The 25,481-nt window shown below is 48.6% G+C and overlaps 1 protein-coding gene across 8 annotated transcripts in view; it reads right to left on the bottom strand.

The window, feature by feature from the left end:
* CUX1 (cut like homeobox 1) overlaps positions 1-25,481 on the bottom strand; it is a 373,714-nt gene that overhangs the window by 85,395 nt on the left and 262,838 nt on the right. For 6 of the 8 annotated variants that reach the window (XM_055339489.1, XM_055339490.1, XM_055339494.1 and 3 more), the window contains exons 9-11: positions 22,787-22,835; positions 7,507-7,611; positions 854-1,042 (exon numbers count right to left, since the gene is read on the bottom strand). In XM_055339489.1, coding sequence (XP_055195464.1) covers positions 854-1,042; positions 7,507-7,611; positions 22,787-22,835 — 343 coding nt within the window. The remainder of the gene's footprint in view (positions 1-853; positions 1,043-7,506; positions 7,612-22,786; positions 22,836-25,481) is intronic. The other 2 variants (XM_055339493.1, XM_055339488.1) reach the window with 1 other exon arrangement.

Raw genomic sequence — 25,481 nt, 5'->3', positions numbered from 1 at the left:
GCTAACTGTAACTGGTTGGAAATACCCTAAATCAATTATTTTTAAAAATACACCGAGAAGCTGGTGGAGCTGGAAGAAAGGCACGTCTGTGTAGATAGCCTGTGACCCTGACAATCACTCCAGCCCCACACAGGTAGGTGCACAAATGTCCGTCTTTGAGATGCCAGGTGTGGAAGCAGCACCGTAGATGGGCCCAGAGGACGAGGCCTTCTACCAAGTGCTGCCTGCAAAGGCGGTGCTGTCCAGGCAAGGGCTGGGAGATGGGTTCAGTCATTCTCCCTGCCTTGGGCTCCAAGACTCTGCTTCCTGCTCCCTCACGGAGGTTGAAGGATGCCCTACTTACACCAATTCCAGATAAGACGGTCTCTAGAAAGCTCTGACAGGACGGATGCATCCGCGCTTCTGAGAGATGCATGCAGGGGTACCTCACACCTTCTTAGGCTCTCACTGTTCTTACCGGAGAGAACATCTCTTGCTGGTGGTTGGGGCTCAGAATGAGAAATACCTTAGCCGTCACTTTTGTTTTTAACACAAGAATGGATTCTAACCATTACCTGTGCAGGCCACAAATGTGAAATATGCTTGTGTAACAGCCAAGGTGGGGCCATAAGGTGGTTTCTGAGCTAAGGTGTCTTGCCGCAGTCACTACACCCAGCGTGGTGTTCCAGACACCGAGGACAGAAGTGACCCACGGAAGGGCTCAGGGTATCGGTGGGGAGCTAGAATCACTATGCTGGACGGCCAGCCCCAAGCTCCCTCCAGGGCCGTGCGTGGAGCAAGGCCAAGACAGCAGGTGTGCATAGATGCGCCCATAAAGCCCTCCTTTGGCCCATGGCCCCCATGGCGCCCTTACCTTGAGCGTGCTGTTCTTGGCACTCAGCTGCTGCTCGAGCTGGGAGATCTGGCTGGCCGAGTTCTCACGCAGCTTCGTGAGGCTGGCCTGGAGTCGCTGCACATCCTCCACCAGTTGGGCGATCTCCCGCTCTTTGGCGGCCAACTCAACTTCCAGGCTGGAGCGGGTCAGCACCTCTATCGCCTGCTCCTGCGGAGAAGAAAGGAAATGACAAAACCGCCCCGCTCTGAGCAGGGCTGGGGCTTATCAGTGCTGCAAACGGAGGCAAGAACACGCAGGTGGAGGGCAGTGGATGGTGAGCTCACAGTGAGACGTTATCTCCTGCCTCCACGTGGATGGACCTGCCAACACCCTCCCTGCACCACCTTCCTGTCTATGTGGCAAACACATCTAGATTTGGCCGATGGACAAGTATTTATTGGGTACACACCAGGAACCAGGGACACACTGTGCGCACAAGGAGAGCAGTCCCCATTGTCCCGGGGCATCCTGGCAGTAGGCGGAGCCGGGTGGCGGAGTTGCCATCGGTGGTACAGGGTGAGTGGGGCCCCAGTTGTGCCATGCCACCAAGATACCTGAGTGGGGACAGGGCATGGGGTCAGATGGGGGCAAGGCAGATGCTCAGGAGAAGTCCCACTGAGATGGTGACGCCTGAGCAACCCCCTAAAAGAAGGTGACAGAAGGGGTCTTGCTGAGCGCTGGGGTGCTGATCAGGCCGGCTCTGAGGAGATCCCCTGGGAAGCTCTGAAGCATTAGGATTTTCCACCCCAAGATGAAATTTGTGTCCCTTTGGCTCGATACTGTGTTATCTAGAGGCTGGCAAGGTGTTTGAGAAACTGGGTCTGAGCCAGCATTTTAAAAAAGAACTAGAAGATGTGGAAGATGCATTTGAGGTTTCTTTGCTTGGGGACACTTAGGATAATTGATGTTTTTAAAAATGTACTGCCCCTCCCTCACCCAGTTTCCTCATTTTGGAAAATAGGAAAATGGGAAAAATCTATTTAAAAAAAAGAAGAAGAAAAAATAAATTCCGCTTCCCAGGGACTAAAGCTATACTTCTTTTCAAGTTTTAGAAGTAACTCTGGCTCCTGAGTGACTCCGGGTGCTTTTCTGGTGGGTGGCTGCACTTCTCCTGGGCATGGCCAGGAATTGGAAGGACAGGACACAGTGGTCTCTGTGACGGCAGAGACCTGGGGGTGGCTCAGACCTCAGTGTGGGATGTCATCATCCTTGCTGCACACCCCCCAACTCCACCCCGGGAGCACCCTGTTTCATGTCTGGATCTGGCCCATACTGGGCCAGAAAGCACTGGCAGCCACAGCCGGGGTTGGCAGGTACAGCCATGCCATGCCACGCACGATGTACCTGTCACAGGGTTCTCACACTAGGGGACAGCCAGTCATGAGGGAAATAGTTTTTCCACATTTCTCCACTGGGAAATTAAGGACTCGATCATTTAAGAATGGAAAGCTCTGAGTGCAAAGGAACGACCCCTTTCTGTTTCTGTGGTTTGTATTCCACTGTAAAGTCTTCATTCCCCTTGACTTTTGGCAGACATGTGCATGGACCCAGCGAGCATCTTCCCACCGGCATATTTAAAAGGCACATGCTGTCCAGATCAGTTCTGTTCACTGTGTGCTCCACGAACCAGTGCCAACTCACAAAATGTTGCTGGTACACAGTGAGACGAGAACAGAAATGGAGAGTGAGCATTTAGACACTTTTCATAGCAATTCAACATTGCTATGACACTTTTTCTGTCTTTTTATTAAAAAAAAAAAAAAAAGATCAGCCTGTGACAGATTGGGAATTAACAACAAAAGCAAGCCCCTCCATGACCTCTGGAGGGTTTGAGAAGTCCCGCCCTCGACAACAATGGCTGGGACAAAGGTAAGGAGTTCTCCTGGCAGTGCTAGGAGTCAGTCCTAAGACACCAGCGAGAGGAGCACATGGAAGTGAGCTGTGAGAAAGAGAGAAGGGGGTGGAAGGGTGGGCCTTGTCAGAAGGAGGATGGGCCCCATTTCAGGGTGGGAGCAGCATGGGAAGGCACAGAGGTTGGAAGAACAGGGACAGGGCATGAGGGGGAGTCATCGACTCTGAGGCCAGCTTGAAAAGGAGTGAGCCTGTTGCCACCTACGCTGCTAAGTATGGTGTTCAGAGGCACCTGCATGTGTGGTGGAGAGCCTGGGGAGGCAGGGAAGGGACACGATGAAAGGGATATCCAGGGAGGTTGGTCTCATCAGGGGTAGAGATTGAGCCTCAGTCATCTTGTTTTAACTTATTTATCAAATTTCCAGCCTAAGGGAAGCCAGCCATAATAAGGGTTTCAAGTGTTCTTTGAGAGTCTGTAAAACAAGACAAATAGGGATCTGGGGCTTTAAATGGGCCAGCACACATTGAGTATGCTGGCGTTAAGTGTTTCAAATGGTCTGTGCAGTGCTGATCCTGGACTCAGGATGGGGATCTGGGGGCAGGCAGTCCCAGAGGGTCATCTATTCAACTCTAGGGCCTCAATGGGCTGTGCGACCTTGGGCACATCAACAGACTCTCAGGCACCCAGGCCAGATTCCTGATTCATAACACAGCAAAAGTCATTTGCGTCTTACATAAGCTCAAAGAGATGAGATCATCCACTCCAAAGCAGTAAGACCTTGGAAATAGGACAGAAAAGGTTATTCTACTTGCTTCCTGGCCATCTCATCACAAAGACACACAGGAAATTAAGGAAGAACCAGACAAAGGCCCAGGAGATGATCAAGGGGCCGGGGGTGGAGTGGGGCAGTGGGGTGGGGTGGTATGGGCCTGGGTCTCAGTGCTCTCTGAAAGTTGTATAATGTAGTAGATGAGGTGCTGAGTGGAGAGGCATTCTGCACAACTGCACAGAGGTCAGTGTCAGGCACTTCAGATGCTCTTGAGATCACTGCCAGGAAGTGAAGTGTACACGAGTCAAAGAGGGACAGGACTGCTGGCTCCTGAGTGTCGCTCTGGGCCTCAATTCAGCTGTACCCGAATCACTTGGGGGGATTTAGAAGATATATGGGTTCTGGGACCTCCCCTGGCAACTGAGCTTCAGAGGGCCTGGAGTAGGGCTCAGGGACTCCCTGGGGCATCTGATAGGACTCAGCATTAGGACTCTGGCTTGGACAAGCTTCCGAAGGAACAGAAACGGGCTTCCGCAAGTCTGATCAGAGGCCCTGGTGGGTACCAGAACCGGAGTCTGTCCCACAGGGATACTCCCAGGCTCCAGGTTTCCAAGACCTATGCGGCAGGGGGTGGGGGTGGGGGTGGGGGTGGGGGGGTGGTCCTATGCTCTTCACAGGTGCCAGGTCTTGGGTAGGTGGGTGGGGGGCTCTGATGGTTCAAGAGCCAGGACAGGATGTGTGAAAATGCTCTGCAGAATCTGAAAACATGGTAAAAAGAAAAGGAAGGCCTTAAGATGATGCTAGTCCAAAAGGGAAAATAAATGTAAAAGCAGAAGTTACTGATGGAAGATGTCACTGAATTTTGTCCCTTTGAACCCTGTTCACCTCCCCTCCCTCCCAAGCTGTGTGCACCTGAGTCCTCTGATGAGATCAGCATGCCCAGGTTGAAATAAGCTATGTAATGATCTCTTTTATCCTGCAGCCATTTCCATATCAAATATGGATGAGTTGCAAGAGCTCATTCAAGACAGGGTGAAAAACCTAACTGCGAAGTGATGGTGTGCCTAGGACCCCAGACTCAGACAGATGCCTGGTTCTGGGCCACTGCCTTATTCTATTAACGCCAGAGGGGGAAAGAGAAGGGCACGGGGACCTCGGTTTTAGTTCTTTTACTGACCCCTGTGTTTCTGTCAATACCAAGTAGCCAGAGTAGGCTGATTCCATCTGATGGCTTCACCTGGAAGGCCGCCTCATCAATGGAGAGGTGTGTTTCCCAATATTACAGTTTGTTTAGGCTCAAGGGGTGGCCTGGTGTGATGCACCAGAGCCCTGAACTAATGTTTGCCTATAAATACTCCACAAAGGACCTGCAGACGTCCTGTCTCATTCTATGCACATGAAGGAGAGTAGCTCGCTGTAGGGGAAAGAGTGCGTTATGGAGAAGGACAGCTTAGGATCAAACTCCAGTTTGATCATATTTGAGCTATGTGACCTTGGGTAAATTACTGAGCTTCTCTGAGCTTGTTTTCTTACTTATCACATGAGGATAATAAAACCTACCTCTAATGACTGTGGTGTCTCAAGGCATCAACGAGACAACCATTTAAGCCCCAGTGAGGCCCCTACCGCAGAGCAAGAGCCTGCTGAGAGGCAGCTCACCTTCCTCGATTGGCGATTCTGTGAAGACACCCAGCGGATCGGTCTTGGCTTCTGCTGGATCTAGAGACTCCACTGTTTCTCTGCCGAGTCCTGCCAGCCAAGCCCAACAGACATTTCCCCGCTGGCCTGGTTCCTATGTTTGCTCCCCGACTGGCTGGAGCTGGAGCTGGAGCTACTGGGAACGCACACCCAGGGGGGATCCCTGGCAGGGCCGCTCTTGGAAGGCTGAACCAGAGCCACGTAAACACTGCACTTAGCCCATGATGAAGTGTTTAAGCGCCTAGAGGACCCACAACTTACTCTACCTACAAAAACATTCATTTCCTTCTAAAATGTTTTGGTTGCTACAGTCTTGGATGGTGCCAGAAATCCTTTCAATCAAAAACATTTAGCTCGGGAGCACTATGTAGACACATCAGGGTGGACGGCTTTCTCTAGAGAATCCAATGCAACCAGAGAGGCCGGGAGGAGCCATACTGACTCCTTCCTCGAAGGCTTCCTCCCTTCTCAGCCATAGTGCTGGGTTCTGTGCAGGTCCACTTGGATGAAGGGACAGCAACAGAGCCAAGGGGACATTTCAGGGAAAATGAAGACCAGAATCCATGAAGTTGTGATGGTTCCATAAATGGAAAATTTTTCTCTGTACCCTGAAACACTTAAATCATGTTTTATTTAATGTTAATTAATTAATTTTAAAATTTAATGTTAATATAAGGAAAGAAAATGAGAATCCATCCTTAAAAAGGGGTCCTCATATTAAAACTCTGCTTCAGATTCGCTCCTAGGGAATAATTTTTAAAAAGTCCCAGTTGAGTCCTGGCTTGGCCACTGGGGCCAAGCGTTCTGGTGCCATAGGTTTATATTCTGCAACTTTTGCTTCCTCATTTAGGTAAAGAAAGGAAATGCCTGCCTCATGGGTTAGATGGAAGAGTGGCTGTCCAACTGTCAAATGAGTGCCCTCCTTCTCTGGAAGGGCCTGTCCCTGTCCCTCCCTGCTCTTCCTCTGTCCACTATGGGTCCTGATGCACAGCAGGTGCTCTGTAACCCTCTGTTAAAGAAAAGGACACCCACAAGCACAATTCACTCACTACAGGCCATGGGAACTTGGCAGGCCCTGGGGGCCACTCATCCCTACTCTGCACATAGGAAACTGAGGCTGCCCGAGTTTGGCTATCTGTGGCCTGTGAGCATACAGGTGATGAGTTGAGCTTTAAACCCAGGGCTGGGAAGCCCGGGTGGCTCAGTGGTCTAGTGCCACCTTCAGTCCAGGGCGTGATCCTAGAGACCCAGGATTGAGTCCCACGTCGGGCTCCCTGCATGGAGCCTGCTTCTCCCTCTGTCTGTGTCTCTGCCTCTCTCTCTCTCTGTGTGTCTCTCATGAATAAATAAATAAAATCTTTTAAAAAAAAGTTGTTTTTTTTTTTTTTAAATAAATAAACCCAGGGCTCCCGGATCAGAGATGGTGAGGCCAACTGCAGTAGGTAAGCGCTGAGGTTGACTGACATGGATTATGGGTCAGGCCTTGCTCTATGTGGTTTACTTGTAAGAATTTCCAGAACCCTTACAACACGCATGGTAAAACCCAGGCTCAGGTAAGTCAAGCTATTCGGCCCACATCATGCAGTGCTAGGGTATGACTCCAGGAGTGTGACTCTAATACCCAGGTTTAACTTGGCACTGCCCTCATATCACTGCAAGGTGCTCTAGGTGGGAGCCTAGAATCTGCTAAGTCAAAGCTACCTCCATCGAGCTGGGAGAGTTCTATCTAAGAGAGATTTTTATTCATCTCAGAGAAATCAAGAGGCACAGAAAGGACTAGAATATGTGCCTTGATCCTTCCAAATGCTGGTATTTCTAGAGAGTCTGCTATAACGTAGACTTGGAGCAGTCCCTTTATTACCTCTTTGGCCTCCCCTGCTCATTGCCAACCATTTGTTTTCTCACTCTGAAAGGACCCATCGAGGTGGAGACCAAACCTACGATTTTCCAGTGTGATTTTGGCAATGCTCCTGCTTTACAAATGCCCCCTGCCCCCGCAACTCCTGACTCCCCACCGCTAGCCCTCTCCCCACAGGCCTAGCTGGGAAGGCCCTCTCTTTGAGGAGCCTTGGCCTCCACATTAGGGGTGGGGGTGCGATACGCCTACCACTTAGCATTTATGTGCAATCGACAAAGCTCTTCCTCTGACTCTTACAAGTTCCATCCCGGGGTTGTCCAAAGTATTCCCGACTGACACAGGAGTGCTGGTTAAAATCTCTTCCCAACAAGGACCATTAAGAAGCAAAAGCAAGCAGCTGTCACCCAAAGGGGCAGAGGCATGGCAGACAGTCCCCACAGGGCTGGGCTACCCACCACGTCCGGCGCCTTCTGGATCTGCGAGGCCAGCTGGAGAGAGTGGTTGGCCGACGAAAGCTGCTCTCTCAAAGTCTCCGCCTCTCTCTGAGCCACCTCTGCCCTCTGAAGGAAATGAAAAGTGTGAGAAGAGAAAGTGCATTCAGTTTAACAACTGACAATTATTACAAGAACATTCATCAATTCATGCCTGACTGACTATAATTGATTTTCCTAAACACTCAACCTAATAAATGCTAGAAAAAAACACAGAATGTGATGGATTTTTATTTTAAACAGTACAAGGAAGAAATAATTGAGCGATTATGACAGTAATTTAACGCTAGGAGCAAGGAATCCCCTGCTGATACTAATGCTCCGGCCCACTGAATTTCCCAGACTGAATAAATACAAGTGGAAATAGAGTCTTTTGATTCAATTTCTTTCTATTCTCATAGACCAAGAAGATTTTATTGCAGGATTACTCCTGGGAGTAATTCTCATGGGTAAACAGTGAATTAAAGACACTTTGGCCATTCTCTTCCTAAAGACGCGCACAATGTTGTGGTTGTTTTCCTGTAGTGAGTATTTCCATAAACGTACAGGGTGTAAATGCCACCTCTTTTGTGAGGGCCAGGCTTATTGCAACATATTTAACCCTTCACCTGACAAAATCTTCTGACTCTGACGCTGGCACTTCCAGCCCGCCAGGCTGATGGCGGGGGGCTGGGGGCATTGGGGGTGGGTGGGACATGGGGTGGGAGGTGCATGCAGAGGCGGGAGGTTGGCCTGACTTTACTAGGGGTGAGGGGAGATTGGAGCCAACGGCAGGAAGGGGACCCAAGGAGAAAAGGGAGGTACACTGCCACTATTTGCATGTCATTCTCGGACTGAGAAAACCAATGCTACTGGATGGCACAGCAGGATTTCCCACTGGACGGTGAGATGTGGGACATGTCCGTGTCAGCCGCCTGAGAAGGCACTGAGGTGCAGCGGGCAGAGGAGCTAGGGCAGGTGACTTCCACCCATTAAGTTTCTTTCTTCTCTACCAGGATGGGGAGAGTCACCTTCTCAGGGACCTTACTGGGTTCAGCATCTTGCAGGGGTACACTGCATAGAGGACTCATTCACAAGCGTTTTATGAACGGGCTTGTCCTGATTTTACAATTATGATGGAAGAAAAACTCTTAGAGGGGTGAGGAAGGGCAGCACTGGGTGTGCGGACTGCAAAATCATGTGTCATCTCTTTCCACTGGACTCCCACTGCATGGAGAAAAGATGAACGAGGAGAGCCTGGCTGGGCAAGCTATGTTGTGCATTTTTTCATTTGGTGGCGCGATGGCATGTGTTGACTAATTGCTAAGAAAGGACTGAAGAAGAGAGACAGGAAGTGAGCCTACCCAGGACTCACTGATCAATCTAGCTGGTGAGGGAAGGGTTTGGCAGCCTTCAGCGATTCTCTGACCAGTACTGCTCTGCCAATCTTCCCTGCACGCCGACATATTAGAATGAATATATATATGTATGTGTGTGTATATATATATATATGGATATATAATACATATATAAAATTTTTATTTATTAATTTGAGAGAGAGACAGAGAGAGTGTGAGGATGAGCAGGGCAAAGGGAGAGGGAGAAGCAGGCTCTGTTGAGAAGAAAGCCTGAAGCAGGGCTCGATCCCAGGATCCTGGGATCGTGACCTGAGCTGAAGGCAGATGTTCAATTGCTGAGCCACCCAGGTATCCCTAAGGATGTTTCTAACAGCAATTGCTTCTTCCAGGGTGGTGGTTGTGGCTGCCTGCCGGGCTTCGCCAGGGGCGCTTGGAACCTCACTCCATTTGATACACAAGGCACCTTGCCATGCGTACCTGTGCTCATGAAGCCGCCTCCCACCCTCTGCTCCAAGCAGAATCCAGAACAGGAAAGGCGGTGATGTTACCGGCGTGGTGACAGTGGCTAGGGTGATTCCTGGTTCCTGCTAAGTGTAGGAAATCTCCTCTTTGGTGGCAGGGTTCTAGATGTGCCACTCCAAGTTTCTCTGATAATCATGTCATTATTACTGAAAAGTTTACTCTTCTCTTTCTAGTCGGCTAATCCCTTGGGCATAGAATCTCCATGACTCTGCCAGGAATGAAGTGTATTTGACATATTTCTAGTCTCTTGGACTAGGAAAAATATTAGCCCAGTGGAGAAGCTGTTTTAGTAGCAGCCAGTGAGATCATCCAGCCACCCTGCCCTGCCTGGTAATGCTGGCTCTGAGGTGTTCCAGAAACACCCGAATGCGGGCAGGCCCAGGCAATGGGTTCATGGCAAGGCTCTCATGCGGGCATTTAGCCGTGTGGAGCACAGTGCTGTCTTACTAGTGGCGGGTGGCTCACGGAACAAGGGATCTAGCTGTTGAGAGCTTTCTCTTCAGCTTGCACAACTTCTCCAGAGCGTCTGCACTCTGTTCAGTTTCCAAGTTCACATTCAGAGTTGCTCTGTGGCCTATCCACAGTGGTCACAGCCTTTTACCACATTTGGCTTGACTTGGTTACTACGGTGCAACTTTTTGAACGTTTAGCATTTATATTATTTGTTTAGGATTTGTGCCCTGGGTACATCAAAAACAAAATGAGTTGAGGTGGTTTGTGCAGCTAAACAGGCACAGAGCAGATCAAAAATAAAAGCAGGCCTAAGAGCAGCTGAAGGAGGGAGTGGGAACAGCCGCCAGTATGCAGCTGGGGGGAATTAGTTCTTGCCGTTGTAAATTTAGTCTCATCGTTGACAGCTGAGGCAGAAAAATAAAGGGGGTGGTGCCGTGCTGGGTCAGGACCGCGTTGTCACTCGTGTGCAGGGTCTCCCGTCTTTCTGGGGCCCACAATCCTGCCCGATAAAGGGGTGTTTCGAAGAACAGGAATCAGTGATGGCAGGCAGAAGGCTCTAGTGTTTTCTGACCTGGAACCCCAGACACAGAGACCCGAAACGGCCACCTCCTTGTTTCCGGGGGGGGGGGGGGCGCAGGCTCTCCTACCCCTCCCCGCCCTGCTGAGGCCAAGCCCAGGGCCTGAGGCCAGGCTTCTGGCTGGCAGCTGGCACGGCCCCAGGGTGGGGGATCCAGCAGCCACTCCTCACCAAGTCGGAGCTGTTCCCCTGAGACGCCTCCTCTGCTGGCTGTTGCTTACTTTCTGTACTTTCCTGGGAAGTGAGAGTCGGTGCTAATAGCCTGGGGCAGTGAAGCAGGAGGACACGAGTGGGGACACTGGCTGTACCGGCAGCGGCCTGGTGACAAGCACACAGACACAGGTGCCTCGTAAGCCTGCGCAGGACAACTGAAGACCAAGGATGTAATAGGAGCCCAGGGCCTAACAGCGCACCCCACGCAGGGTGAGGAGTCCAATCAGAAACCACTATTAGTATCTTTAAGGCCCCCGGCGGGCACTGCCTGAAGGTTTCATTACTTGTCTCATCTGAAAATGGAAGACTATTTAGGGAAAGATGACTAGAGACCGTAGCTGGCTTCAGCAGCCACCTGGGAAGCCAGAGGCAGGGAGCAGCACTTGATCAATTCTGTCAGTCAGGCTGCCAAAGAGCAGTGATGAGTCCTACGCGTGGGACACTGGCTCGCCCAAGTCACAGCTTCGTATCTCAGGAAGGGTGGCCTGACCTGTGGGTGCAGGGTGCCTCCCCATCCTACAGGAAGGGCCAAGGGAACCCCCCCCAACTCCTCAAGGGCTCCTGAAAGGTCCCAGGAAGGGCAGGAAAGAAAGCTTTTCCCAAAACTCAGGCCCCAAAAGAAGACACATTAGAAGGCCAATATAGAATGCTGACAGCTATTTCCAGACCTGAAAGTCTGAAAAATTTGATTAATAAAATATGGAGGAGGCACGGTGGGGCAGGGCAGAGAGAGGAGGCAATGGTGAAAGCCTCAGGCAGCTGCAGCCAGCAGGGTGGGTGAAGGCCCAGGGGGGAGGCTGGTGAGGCCAGCCATGGCCTGGTGTGAGATGCAAGGCCCCAGGCCCACAGAGAGGTGGCTGTGGTTAGGCATTCTCTAGGGTGGCATGTTTTCGTTCCTCCCAGGACCAGGGTTGAGACATGATGGAGTCCAGGATTTGCCCAATTTACCCATTTAAGGTATAGCCTTTGGAGTCCCTGGTTTTAAATGGTGGCGGTGCTAGTGGGTATCTGATCTGGTCTTCTGCCCAACTGGGCCCTGGTCTTTGTGTCTTGTCCCCTTCTGTACACGTGGCCACGAAAACCCTGGCCTGGGGCAACCAGAGGCAAGCAAATCCCTCCAGTGACAAAGCAGCCACATAGGCTGGCCGTGGGCAGAGCCTCCAGGTAAACCCATGGCTTCTCAGAGGTGGGACCTGGCTAGGAACATGAGGTCTATTAGCAGGCAAGCCTTTTTTCTATTACTTTGCTAAGGCTACTGGAGCAAATTACTACAAATTTAGTGGGTTTGAAAAACACATTTATTATCTTAGAGGTCTGGAAGTCAGGAGTCCACAATGGGTCTCACTGGGCTCAGATCATAGGGTGGGCAGGGCTGTGTTCCTTTCTGAGGCTCTGGGGGAGAATCTGGTTTTCAGCCATTTCCAGCTTCTGGGGGCCTCCTGCATCCCTTGGCACATGGCCCCTCTCCCATCTTCAAAGCCAGCACATGGCTCTGATGTGGACTCTTCGGCATCTCAGGATCCCATGATTACAGTGGGTGCGCTCACACACTCCCAGGTCATCTCCCCATGTCAAAGTCAGCTGGTAACAGCCTTAACCCTTCCTTGCCAGGTACACTAACATATTTGTAAGTTGGGCTTGGGAAGCATATGTAGGGGCCATTTTTCTAGCTACCATACTCGAGGACAAATAACACCACATTTGGACGATTTCGAGAAGAAGGCAAGTTCTCCTTGGGGATGACCTCCTGGCCTGTTCCTCACAAGGCCCTGTACTCTGGAAGGAGAGATAAAGGAGAGGGGAGGCTAGCAAAGCCAACAAATGAGCCTTCCAAAGGGGTGGACTCCATTGCTCTGGAAAGTGCAGAGCCAACTCCTGGTCATTCTTCCAAAGCAATGCTCCCGCATGTCTCCAGAAAACAGCCAAAACCCCAGAGGTGACCCTGCTTCAGAGATTCTGCAGGAGAGAGGTCAGGAAAGTCTACTCTGGGACAGAGATGAGACACTTATTACCATGTGGCCCAAGCTGGCCCTGTGCTGGTGACTGGAGTCCCTGTTTAGACTCATCTAACTCTAAGACTCCTGCGTTAGGGTGAATTAGGAATGGGTTAGAGTGACACAAGGTCACCTGCCAACCTCAAGAAAACTTCCATGTAATCGGGTACACTGTAAAACATCACACAACTCCCAAACCAGCAGCCTACCCCTTTTAGATATTAGTCTGGCTCCAAAAGACCAAAAGGCTCAGCTGAAACAGCCATAATCATCATCATGATAATTCCACCACCTACTGGCACCCTGCTTATTTTGTCTAAGAACTACAGTCTCAGAAACTTAATATCTATAAAAATGGCAGAATCTTATTAAAAAACAACATAGAATTACAATGGCCATTATGAGGAACATTCCAGTTAGAGAAGATCATTTAAGAAGTGCACTTGAAAGCAAGGGCTCCCAAATCAAACAAACCGAATGCAGTATGTATTTAATTGGCAAGCAGAAGTCTCCAAAATGCTTCAAAATTCCCAGTTTCCTTGCAAAAAGCTAATTAATCACTGAACACAGGTTTATCCATTTTGGGCTTCCTTTTACAGAGGAATCAAAGATATTTGGGTTTACTAGTAAGACACATTTTGTGCCACACTGAAAAACTTACTACCAGAAACCATGTTTCTAGAAATTATACAATGCATTTAAACATTTGCCAAGCCACAGAATGCTGATGTAAAGGTTCAGGAATAGAAATGAAAGGTTCTAAGGGTTAGAAATTCTAATATATGTAATTACACTACTAGAAATAATAAAGGAAACATCTCTGCATGCAAGGAAAGTAAGATGTGTGTTTCCAGTCAAAGAAGGTATGAAGAACGGAGAGGCATTTGTGTTGAGGGAAAAGAAAACAATTTTGTCTTAATGAGAGGCTGCTTATTTCAGAATGCAAAAACGGAAAAACACAGGGCAAAATCTGAATGTGAAAAAGAAAGTTGTAGATTTGTGGACAAGAAATCTTTGAAAGAAATTTTCATGTGTGGTCAAGCTACCTAAGATTAGAATAAACGTGATAAAGTTAAATGGGTTTTAACATCAAAAGTGATTTGGTGCAAAATTAGAGTTTGGTTTTCTTTTTTTTAAATATATTTTATTTTTAAGTAATCTCTATGCCCAATGTGGGGCTCAGACTTACAAAGCTGAGATGAAGAGTCAAGTGCTCTAATGACTGAGCCAGCCAGGTGCCCTGGTTTTCTCTTTTAATAAAAAGACAGTTTTCTTGAACTACTGGTTTGCTCTTGATAAGAGACAGTAAAAGGTTCTTCTTTACATTTTAGGTAACTTGCCTGGAAAATGAAGGTTTTGTGTCTTGTCAAAATAATTTCCTGGGTCTTTATCAGGTCTTTGATTCCTTAAGAAAGCTGTCTTCTCTACTAAAAGAGCTAAGGGTTTGCTTTGTTTTGTTAAACAACTATTTAACTTCCTGTATTTGCCTTCAAAGTCTTCAGTTGTCACTACGGTTAAATAGAGGAGTAATTATTGTGTCACAGAGACCTAAGATCCTAACTGACCAAGTGTTCTAAAATCCTTTGATGTTTTCTGACAAACTTCTGTGAATCAAATGCTAAAGGAAGTCTTTTTGACTTTGAACTAATTTTGAGATTTTCAGGAGGGGTCCTGGGACATCTCAAAGGATTTGTTCTTTCACCTTATAAAAAGGGAGATATTAAACTAACTTGGCTTATTTGGTTTGTTAAATCACACAGGAAGAGTTGTTCAGTAAAATGCAATACTGAGCCTTCTTTATGTTGTATTTGTATAGGGATATAAGTGTTTCAGAAATTGTGTGAAATTCCTAGAAATCTGATTTGTCCTGGTATTGTCATGATTCTAGTTATTATCTTAAAATGTCATACATCACAGAAATGACTACAATTCCTTATCAAATGAACTCTCAGCAGATCTGTAACAACAGACATTTTAAAGTCTTTGTCATTTACAGAGTTATATTATTTTACTCAGATGCTTTTTGCAAAACTTTTCCTTTAAAAGTGTGTTGTCTTCATGGGGATTCATGGAAAGGACTTTAACAAGTCCAAATTTTGGATAACCAAGATCATTAAACCAAACTGGGTAAGAATTTCCAGAACTTATGGGGAAAAAACCCCCAAAAACCTGGATTCAAGCAGAATGAGGATTAATAACAAGGAAATGAAAGAGCGGAGGAGGATTGTGATTTTTATGACTTCTTATTTGAAAGACTGATGTTTCATTTTTCCAGATTTAAGGAAACTTTTCTCAAACAGGAATTTGGCATTTTTTACCTTTTTTTTTTTTTAATTTTTTTGTTTTATTTATTTATGATAGGCACACAGTGAGAGAGAGAGAGGCAGAGACACAGGCAGAGGGAGAAGCAGGCTCCATACACCGGGAGCCCGACGTGGGATTCGATCCCGGGTCTCCAGGATCGCGCCCTGGGCCAAAGGCAGGCGCTAAACCGCTGCGCCACCCAGGGATCCCCATTTTTTACCTTTTTAAACAAAAATGAAACATTTACTTTTTCTCTCAACCTGATCCTTCCAGAATTCAGAAACCTTATTCTTTTCACAGCAATATAGTTATTTAATAAGTTCAATGAGAATGTGTTCTCCTTGTAACAGGACACAACTGGAAATATTGGCTATATTACCACAGGCTTGACCTGCTTGTCATATTTGAGAGATGTGCATATACTCGGAAATGCGTAGAAAGCTTTAAGGGACTAGGGTTGACTTTATGGGGCCAATAAGTAAAGCCTCTTCGGGACACCTGGGTGGGTCACCCATGATCCTGGAGTCCTGGGATCGAGTCCCACATTGGGCTCCTTGCATGGAGTCTGCTTCTCCCTCTGCCTATATCGCTGCCTCTCTCCCTGTGTCTCTCATGAATAAATAAATAAAATCTTAAAAAAAAAAAACTCCTTAAAAAAATTAACCTGGTGTTTTGCTTACAAGGTTCTAGCTTTGAAAGCACAGAGGAGCTTACATGGTCAGTCACGATTCTTGCTGCACTCACATAAATAATCAGGCCAAGTTGAATATAAAATTACTTTGATTATCTGTAGTAAAAAAAGGATAGGGGTGATTGCAGAGAGAAAAATTATGTTTGTGCCTTTGTAACTATCAGATGCTAATCCCGTTAACTGTTTTTGAGGTTTTGTGATTAAAACCTCTAAACTGGCCTGGATCCTGACTCTTCTAGTTTCCTCAACTATCTGGCCATAACTCTCAAAACTAACACTTCTAAATTTCTCCTACCCTTCTGATTTGGATTCACTAGGAACAAAGACTGCCCTTTATAATCTCCTTGAAGGAAGGGATGAGACCAGGTCCTCCTCATTGCCTGGATGGCAGGCAGACTCCAGGAACCTGAAGCTTGGGTATATACATCTTACAGCCAAAAAGGCTCCACCTGACAATTGATCTTGTTTGAATGCTGGAGACCCTTTGCATGGAATGACTAGGAAGAGAAGCAGTGAACACTGATGTAGGCTGCTTCTCCCCAAGATGTTGGATGGAGGGATCCCTGGGTGGCTCAGTGGTTTAGTGCCTGCCTTCGGCCAAGGGCATGATCCTGGGGTCCCAGGATCGAGTCCCACATCAGGCTCCCTGCATTGGAGCCTGCTTCTCTCTCTATGTCTCTGCCTCTCTCTCTCTTTGTGTGTGTCTCTCATGAATAAAATCTTAAAAAAAAAAAAAGATGCTGGATGGAGACCTCAAACTTGAACTGAGCATGAGACCCTTTCTTCCCTTTTGTTCTTTGACTCACATTAGCCTGGAAAGATAACACCATCATCCATATCTCTGAAGGCCACTGCTAGGAGAGGGGGTAACCTTTGCCTTTCAGTACTGGATTTGTCATAAGAACTCCTATCTGTCCTCATAGACAGCATCACCTTAGTGAGAATGCTTTGTGCCCCGACAGGGTTGATCTTTGCCTCTGGTAGTTATCATTCTCCCTGGGCCTATGAATGCCTGGCTGGCTGGTGCCTAACTGGGCAATGCCTCTTAGGTTCTAACATGCCTCAAACTGTCCACAGACTGAGACATTTCAGTGGTCAGTCTCTGAATTTAGAGTTAGAAAACACCTACTAGGAGGTATTTGTGATTCAAGATTTGCTTCCTTTGGCTGGGCCCTACTTTCCTGGTTAGCAGTAAATACAAATGAGGTTACAACCAGGAACCTCTCCTTAACTCTTGAAAGTACTGGGGAATCCACTGCTAAAGCCATAGCTGCTCAATAAAGATCCTTAAGACTCTCTGGCTAAGGTTATTCTTGATAATAGGAGAGGCTCTATCTTTTGGCTGAACAAGGAAGGGTCTGTGCTGTGATCAACACCATCTGCTGCATCTGGATTAACACTTCTGGGGAAGTATGAATTCATTTCCATAAAACCACTGAGCAAGCCACCTGGCTTGGAAAGGTTACTCTTTCAACAGGGTCTTTCTTTGACTCATTTGATTTTGAATAATTTGGGTTTTGGGGACCATGGCTCCAAAGTCCATTCCAGACACTGGGAATTATCCTGCTTCTTATAATCATAGCAACCTCCCTGGTGCACTGTATTCTCTCAAAAGCTTTTTTTTTTATTTTTTTAAAGATTTTATTTATTTATTTATGAACGACAGAGAGAGAGAAAGAGAGAGAGGCAGAGACATAGGCAGAGGGAGAAGCAGCCTCCTAGTGGGGAGCCCGACGTGGGACTCAATCCCAGGACCCTGGGATCATGACCTGAGTCAAAGGCAGATGCTCAAACACTGAGCCACCCAGGTGCCCCATCTCTCAAAAGCTTTAAATGCATGTTCAAAGCCACTAATCATCAAGCAAACAATCTCCCCAAGACTGGAGTGTCAGAAAAGGAAAAGAATGACCCACTAAGAGACTGTGAGCCTGAAGTTGTGACCCTGTGACCACCATGTGAATTCCACAAAAAAAATCATGACCTGGCAATATCACACAGAGGATCAGTAAAAGCTGTGAGGACTACAGAGTGGTGGCTGAGCATGGCACTAATGGCTTAAATTTTGGTCACATCTCTTAGGCTGATAGTCTGATCAAAAGGGAAGAATTGTTATTTTTAAGAACAACATGCTCCAAATGGTGTCACTTGTGCCAAACCCATGTCAGCAAACCCAGATCGAAGGAAGACCTAACCTCATTGCAGTGTCAGCCTCTTTTGGGAATGTGACTTTTAACCCAACAACCTGGAATTTCCCAGTCTGTGCTAGTAAGGTCCAAGAGACACCTCCTGCCTCCGTTAGGAAGGAACCTAAAACAATTCGCTCTTTATCCTTCCCTTTTCTGCCTTCCATTCTGCATGGCTCCTCAGAGCTCCTGTCTGCTAGGTGGGATGCTGCCCAATTCACGAATCATTGAATAAAGCCAGTAAGACCTTCAAAATTTACTCAGTGGATTTGTTTTTTCGGCAGTGTTCTCTCCAACGTGTGAATTACTACCCTCATTCAAAGATAGATGGGAAACGCACTGGGAGCTGGGAGGTTCGTTCAAGACCCATGGCAGGGGAATGGGAGGTGTGGGACTCAAACCCAGTTGTTCCCCGCGAGAACCCAGAAACCTTGGTTGGAGAAAGTGCCATGCCTTGCTAGGAGTTCTTGCAGCTCTTTGCATTTTTCTCTACCCTTGGTTCTGTTCCTCGGTGAGATTATGCTGCACTTCTAGCTGAAGTTCCTCCCGTTAGGGCAGTCTCCTCTGTAAGAATCAGGCAGGTAGCAGGAGGAGGACCACTCAGCGAAAGGACTTCTTCCTGCCCCTGGCTGGGACTTGGAAAGGCATGCAGGTGAAGGTACAGCCGGCAAAGTGACAGGATGGTTGAAGCCCCAGATGGCTTTATACAGTCGAAAAGGCAGAAAGTTGTGGCTTCTTATTTACCATCCAGTCTTCAAAGTTCTGAACCATCACAGCCAACAATTAAGGTGGTGAGTATTAAAGCAAGTGCCTTGAAGTTTAACAAACAGGTGTAAATGAGACCCGGAGCTGTCGGTGGCTGACTGCTCTTCCACTTTTCCACAATAGAAACACAAGTGCTTCGGCAATAAAACAGCTTCAGGTCTCAGTAGAACATTTTGACTATAAACCTAGTGCAAAAATAATGTGATATACCAATGAACTAGTAAATTGCTCCTCCTGGGGATTTCCCTTGATGGGAAAGGCAGCTGAACCAGCTGTCTGGCTGTGCCTGCATGGGTGTATGGTTCCTTTGTCCCCCGACTCCTGCCCCGCTGCCTCTGCCTCCTCTCTACTTGGGACTGCCTCATTTCAGGCCCGAGTCATCTTTGCCCTAACGTATCATGACAGCTGCTCTGCTGGCTTCCTGTCTTTCCACTCCCATCCGTGCTCTGATGTTTCGCCAGGGTGATCCTTCTGGAACAGAAGTCCAATATCTCACTTCTGCCCATGATTCCCCACTGTTCTCAGAGAGAGGTCTTCCATGCAGAGGCCTGTGTTCAAAGCCTTCCTCCGAACCCAGATCTAATCCCCTCCTGGGGGCCCACTCTCTCCCATCCTGTACCTCCTTGTTTCAGCTTTATGGAATGGCCCAGAATCCCCAGAGCTCACTACGCCCTTCTGTGCCTGCCTGCAACACTGTCTTCCTCATGGCCACCCAGGGCATTTTTCTCCATGTCAACCCTTGGAGTCATGTGTGATCCCTCCTTCTGCTCCCTCTGTGTCTGATCCCCCCACCTCACACCCTCAGTGAGGGCTGGCCAGCATCTGCCTTCACAGCTCTTAGCACCTCTGGAGAGCCAGGGCTGGGCTGAGAGAGGGCTTCTCTAATCAGGAGTAAGGTCCCTCTTACCAGCTTCTGAGTGTGGCCATGGCCATGAAAAAGCCTGACCCCTTCCCCAGGCCAGTCCTGGAGAGCTACGGGACAGAATCCATCATGTCCCCATCCTACGCCTTCCCCTTTATAACCCTGTCACATCCCAAGTTCCTGAAATTATTGCTCTGGGGCTTGGTGTCAAAGCCCTCTATCTTCTTTCCATGTTCCCCAGGGATCAGGAATGTCCCAAAACTTCCTGATTCCTTTTGTGTTAGGGTCCCTTTGTGGTCCTGGCCACGGGGTGGAGCCTGAATGCACCCGAGGTACCAACTGTCCTCATAGTGTGGTTTTCAAGATATATTATAATTCCCCAGGCATGGACTGATGGCTGCAGATTAGTGCAGAACACTATCTCCTTCATTCCAGAAACTATTTCTATTAATGTAGCCTGAGGTTCCATTAATTTCTCTGGGTAGCCACATCAGGCTCTAACTCACCCTGAATTGCCAGTTAGAACTCCCCTACACTTCTCCTATGCCTACAACGCTGGTATTTCCCTAGTGCAAGACTTTATACAATTCTCCCACCAAATCCGCGTTTCTTCGGCAACTATAGAACTAACATTTTTCTAAGTACCTACTTCTTACTTGGGTGTTTTAACCTCTACCCTCAAAACAATTGTGCAAAGGAAGTATCGGTTATCACTCCCTCCCTCTCTTTCCATCTTAAAAAAAAAATAAACATTTTAATTATGGTAAAAGACATAAAATATACCATCTTAACCAAATTTTAAGTGTATGCTTTGGCAGTGTTAGGTATATCCATGCTGTCATGCAAACGATCTCTGGAACTTTTTCACCTTGCAAAACTGAAGACTCTGTACCCATGAAACAAGTCCCCAGTTCCCCCTGCCGCAGCCCCTGGCACCCAGGATTCTACCTTCTGTTTCAATGACTAACTCCTCTCTCCCTTTGCATGTTCGCAGAGTTTCTCTTCTTTCTTTTCTTTTTTAAAGAAATGTAAGCAGTTAAGAGACTTGTCCAAGGCCACACCAACTAGCAAATACCAAATTGGGACCTGGACCCAGTGTCATTTTGGAGGTTGCCCCTTTCTCTGCAATCCTGCCTGGTGTCTCCCAGGACCGAGATTCCCCCGCAAGCAGCCTCCAGCAGTTTGAGAAATATACGGACTCCACCAAACTTCTTCAGTACCTGTGGACTGCCTTAGAGGTAGTAGGAGACAGTGCACTCCATAATCCTAGACCGAGGCTATCTGTTAGAAGTCTACCCCAAAGTGCCATCAAAAGGAGAGACATGCCCGATATTGGCCCAGGAACAAATCTGGGATGTGCAGATGGCAACTGTCTGAACAGAGAAAGTTAACTCTTTCCAGTAACTACTTCTGAGTTAAGGTCTTTGCAATGTGGAGCAGTGGTGAGTAAAAGCAAAGGGGCCAGAGTAAATATGTTTAGCAAATACAGGTAAATAAAGGCTTAAGGACATTGGTGAGAGGAAGCAGAGGCAGTGCTTTGCAGCAAGGAGTGGTATGGACGGGTGCATTTGGGTGCAGAGAGGGTCTGCAAGAAAGGTAAAGTTCCTGGTTCTGGGGTGTGGTGGTGAAGAGCACAGGGTCCAGTCCTGGCTCTGTACCCAACCAGCCACTGACTTCAGTTTCTTTGTCTATAAACTGGGCATCATAACAGCAGGCTGCTCGTGGGCTGCAGGGCTCGGTTCATGTCAAGTGCTCAGAATAGGGCCAGGCACAAAAGGAGTTACTCAAGGGTTGTGAGTGCCTCTTATAACTGTCAGGGTAACTACTACACAACATTTCTATCCCGGGGGGCTCATTCCATGCATCTCTGCTGTATGTCTTCTGTGGGCCAGGCCCAGGATGCTCAGTGAAGAGTCTGTGTGCAACACTGAACCCACCAACCTTCTTTAAAGAATGAAGAAATCCATATATCCCATAATCATTCCCATGCATAAACTAGCTTTCACATTCCAATCGGACTTCAGGATGTTTTCATTGGCCAAAAAGGTGACAAGGATGCACTTTCCTGAGCCTCTGCCCTGGTGTGCAAGCAACACCAGCCACCAAGAGGCAGGTAGCTCGTGGAACTCTCACACAAGGTGGAAGCAGGGACCACAGATCTGGAAGGATTTTCATCCCACAGAGGCTGGGGGTTTGGTGGGGGGCTATGCTCACCCAGACTACCTGAGGCAAACTTCTAAGCTTTCTAATGCCTGTGGTGACTCAGCTATAAACTGAGTGGGGAGAGGCCACAGCACGGGGCTTTCTGGGGCTGAGAGATAGATCACAGCTTTGGGTGCTTCTCCCCATGAATAAAGAAAATAAATGGAGAGGCTCTTTCTTTCCAAAGCAGCAGCATCACTTGCTAAAGTAGAATGTCTTACTGTTCTATGGAGTCCTGGGCAAGTTACGGGTACCGTAGGGGGGGCCCATTTTTCCAGGCAGCTGAATATTTATTTTAGGAGGGCCCATGCTCAGCGTGGAGCCCAACGCAGGGCTTGAACTTACAGCCCTGAGACCCAGACATGAGCTGAGATCAAGAGCTGGATGCTTCACTAACTGAGCCCGGAGGCACCCCAGGCAGCTGGGTAATTAAAGCCACCCTATACTGTGTAGTATTATGTGCTGGACACAGTGCCAAGTACTTTCCCTGGGGCATCTGTGACACCTAAGTATCAGCCAGGAGGGAGTTATCAGTTGAGCAAATGGCTTCAAAGCATTTGAAGGCAGAAGACTTCCTTACGGTGTGACTCACTGGTACAAACTCTGGAGCATAACGATTACCTTGGGAGCAGGGTTGGGCATTTAAGACACAGATTAAGAAAAAAAGGAGGGTGGCCCGGGTGGCTCAGTGGTTTGGCGCCGCCTTCAGCCCAGGGCATGATCCTGGAGACCTGGGATCGAGTCCCACATCAGGCTCCCTGCATGGAGCCTGCTTCTCCCTCTGCCTTTGTCTCTTTCTCTTTCTCTCTCTCTCCTGTGTATTCTCACAAATAAATAAATAAAATCTTAAAAAAAAAAAAAAAAAAAGGAAACACAGTAGCCAGTCTGCAGCAGAGGCTCACCATGGGAGTCTGGGACACTGGGACCACGCCCAAGGCTTTGCCAAGGAAATAATGGCTGGGACCTTCCACATACTTTTCATGACATTGGAAAAAGGGTTGATATTGACAGCTGTCCATAAGAAAACAAACAAACAAACAAACAAAACCGAGAATAACTGGCCTTCTAACTTAAGAAAAGCGTCTAGCAAGAAACGGCAATGCTGTTGGGATTTTAAGCCTGAAGCCACAAAAGGTCCTACCTGGTTTGCTCTTTCAAGATCCGTCATGATCATTTCAATTTCGTCGGCCCTAGGAAGGTGAAAGAGAGAGAGAGAGACGGCCGTTAGTTGGCAGTGGGTGGGGGCTTTGGGTGACCAGGGATCCTAGTTTGGCACACTGACCAGCAGCTACACAGGCCAGGCAGAGTCCCTGGCACTTGGGGAGAGGGGTCATGTGGGCCTGTGAGGGGACTCTGTGGCCCATCTGGAGGAGGTATGCTCGTGCTGTGGGCAGGGCTGCCCTGACCTTGGGCGAGACAAAGCCATCAAAAGATAAAATACAATGTGTCCTATCAGGAGATTGAACAGAGTGCCCCCAAAAAACAGGAGGGAGAGAAATTCTCTGGGAAGGGAATCTGGTAAGGCTTCAAAGGAGGATGTGTGAACCGGGTTTTGAAGGATGAATAGAAGTTTGCCAGGATGGAGTGAACCACAAGAGGGTGGAGAGGGTCGTGGGAGGATAGGATGGAGGCTAGGGGACTCTATACACCACCCAAGGTCACTGTCATCCAAGGGCTGGTTCATACACAGGGAGCTGCTAGGGCCTTCATCCCCACCCCACCCCCCCCCGGCCCCAGTTTTGGAAGTACTCCCTTGAGTCATTTGAAGACAAATGTATAGTTCTGAGATATAATAACATCGGGGGGGGGGGGGCGGGGGGCGCGGATGCTGACTTCTAATAAAGGCCTAATTCCAAAAGTCCGTGGGAGGTTAGAACAGACTCCCGGGGCAATCACGGCCCCATCTTCTGCAGGACAGCTCCCCTTGGCCCCTGTCAGGAGGCTGAGGCTGAAACTGGCTGCCACCTGAGGAGGGCTCAGCATGCCCATGGCAGAGAAGGAGCATAATGTTATAGCCACAGATCCTTGCTGGGCTTCAGGGCCTGCTCCTGTGTGGGCTCCCAATTCCACACTCCAAGTGGACTGGAGCCCTCTGTTGCCTACAAGTCCCAGTCTCCTGCTTGGTGCTCCACACCAGGCTTGGTCCACTGCCTGCCTCAGCCCACCCCCCCAGTGCCAGGGCCCTGGGTTATGATGGCTCCCACCACTTGTGGGCCTGTAAAGAGCCTTGGACTGTGCAGTCTACCTGGCTTGCCCTCCACCGCTGGGAATCTCATCTCCTACTTCTGTCCCCTACCACCCCCAGCACTCCCCAAACTGTCTTAACCGCTCTATCTCAGGGTAGTCCCTCCCCAACCCCTCCCCGCCCCCACCCCCACAACAGGTTTGAGTTCACAGGTTAGAGGTGAGGTCCCCATACGCTGGGAGCTTTCTGAAGGCCAGGCTGTGTGTTTCCCTCACCCTCATCCCCGGAGCTTGCATAGGACCCTGTCACTGGGCTGAAGGCCAGAGTCCTGCATACAGCCCATCCTGCCATCGGTGGTCCCGTCCACTCCCTGGGACAGTGTAGGGGCACCCGGAATGGGCCCAATGCTAAGAGGGTTCCTCTGTCCCTGAAACCCTCACCACCACCACCCCCTGTAATACCAAGAATTGGAATTGGCCAAACTGGACTCAGGCCCTGGCTGATCTGATTTTACCATGTGCAGCACTCTGGGCTCCCTCTGGCCCTGAGGCTCCTCCAGACAAGGTGATCATTATCACCTCTCAGCAGCCCCAACGGGGTTAACAGATGCCTTGTGATCGGGTTCAATGCTCATTATACCTGTTGGAAATAGTATCCTGCTTTCGGCTTGGTCTGAAAAAAGTCTAAAACGACTCCTAAAATGGCTTCATGAAATGAAGCTATTTTTTTGGGCAACTTTGTGATAAAGGCAATTGTCTCTGGAAGACCCAACCACCGGTCCCTGCAGTGAAGTACTGGGTGACAGGGGGTGGGCCGGGGCAGCTTAACTAGGAAATGGCTCATGGGGCCTTAACTAGGAAAACCATGGGGCCACAGAGAGGAGTCTGCTGTTTCCAAAGGGCAAAGAAGTCAGTGGAAGTGTCAGGGGCTTTACACGCGACAGAAAAGGACGCCTGACAGTCAGTCTGGACAGCCGTCACCCTGACAACCTGCTGATGACATGTAAACTTCCTGGGATTCAAGATGAAAGAAAAAGTTAAGACTCTTCCTAAGGCAAATCCTACTAAAAGCAGTTTGAAAACTTTAATCAGATGGTTGTTCATCACATAAGTGCAAAATCCAGATATAGACGGCCGACTTCCCTGGCTACTGGCAGGGCTCGTTTGCTCCCTCGCTTGTCCTGTGACCACATCCCACCACCTGCCAGTGTCCCGGCCCCGGCAGGGGACTACAGGATGGGCCCATGTATGCTTCTGCATATTTTGCTGGTGCCGCATATTTGTGAGAGAGGGCCAGAAGGCATCACTGCTGGGTGCCCGGAACCAGATCTGCGGGCCGCCTCGCCTCACTTCTACCCTGGGCAGATCAGGGGAGCTCACTGTGCAACCTGGTGGTCTGTAGGGCAATGGCCTGTGTGGGGGAGCCAAGATCCTGCCCATGAGGATTTCCCCCTAATTCTCCTGCTGGGTCCTCCATGAATCCAGATCTCCTGTTTGTTTTATATCTGCTGTTTCTTTCACTGTTCCTGCTGTCATTTGGCTGGTTCTTCAGTTTGACCCAATGTAGCTGTGCCCACCCTGTAACTTTTCTCTTTTGTTCCTTTGTTTGGTTTTTCTCTTCTTCATACCTGGTGTTTCTACTTCATTCATTT

The sequence above is a fragment of the Nyctereutes procyonoides genome, unplaced genomic scaffold, assembly GCF_905146905.1.
Source record: "Nyctereutes procyonoides isolate TBG_1078 unplaced genomic scaffold, NYPRO_anot_genome, whole genome shotgun sequence".
In the NCBI taxonomy this organism is placed as follows: Eukaryota; Metazoa; Chordata; class Mammalia; order Carnivora; family Canidae; genus Nyctereutes; species Nyctereutes procyonoides.
The sequence above is the reverse complement of the archived record's forward strand: the minus strand, read 5'-3'. Positions and strand labels throughout refer to the sequence as shown.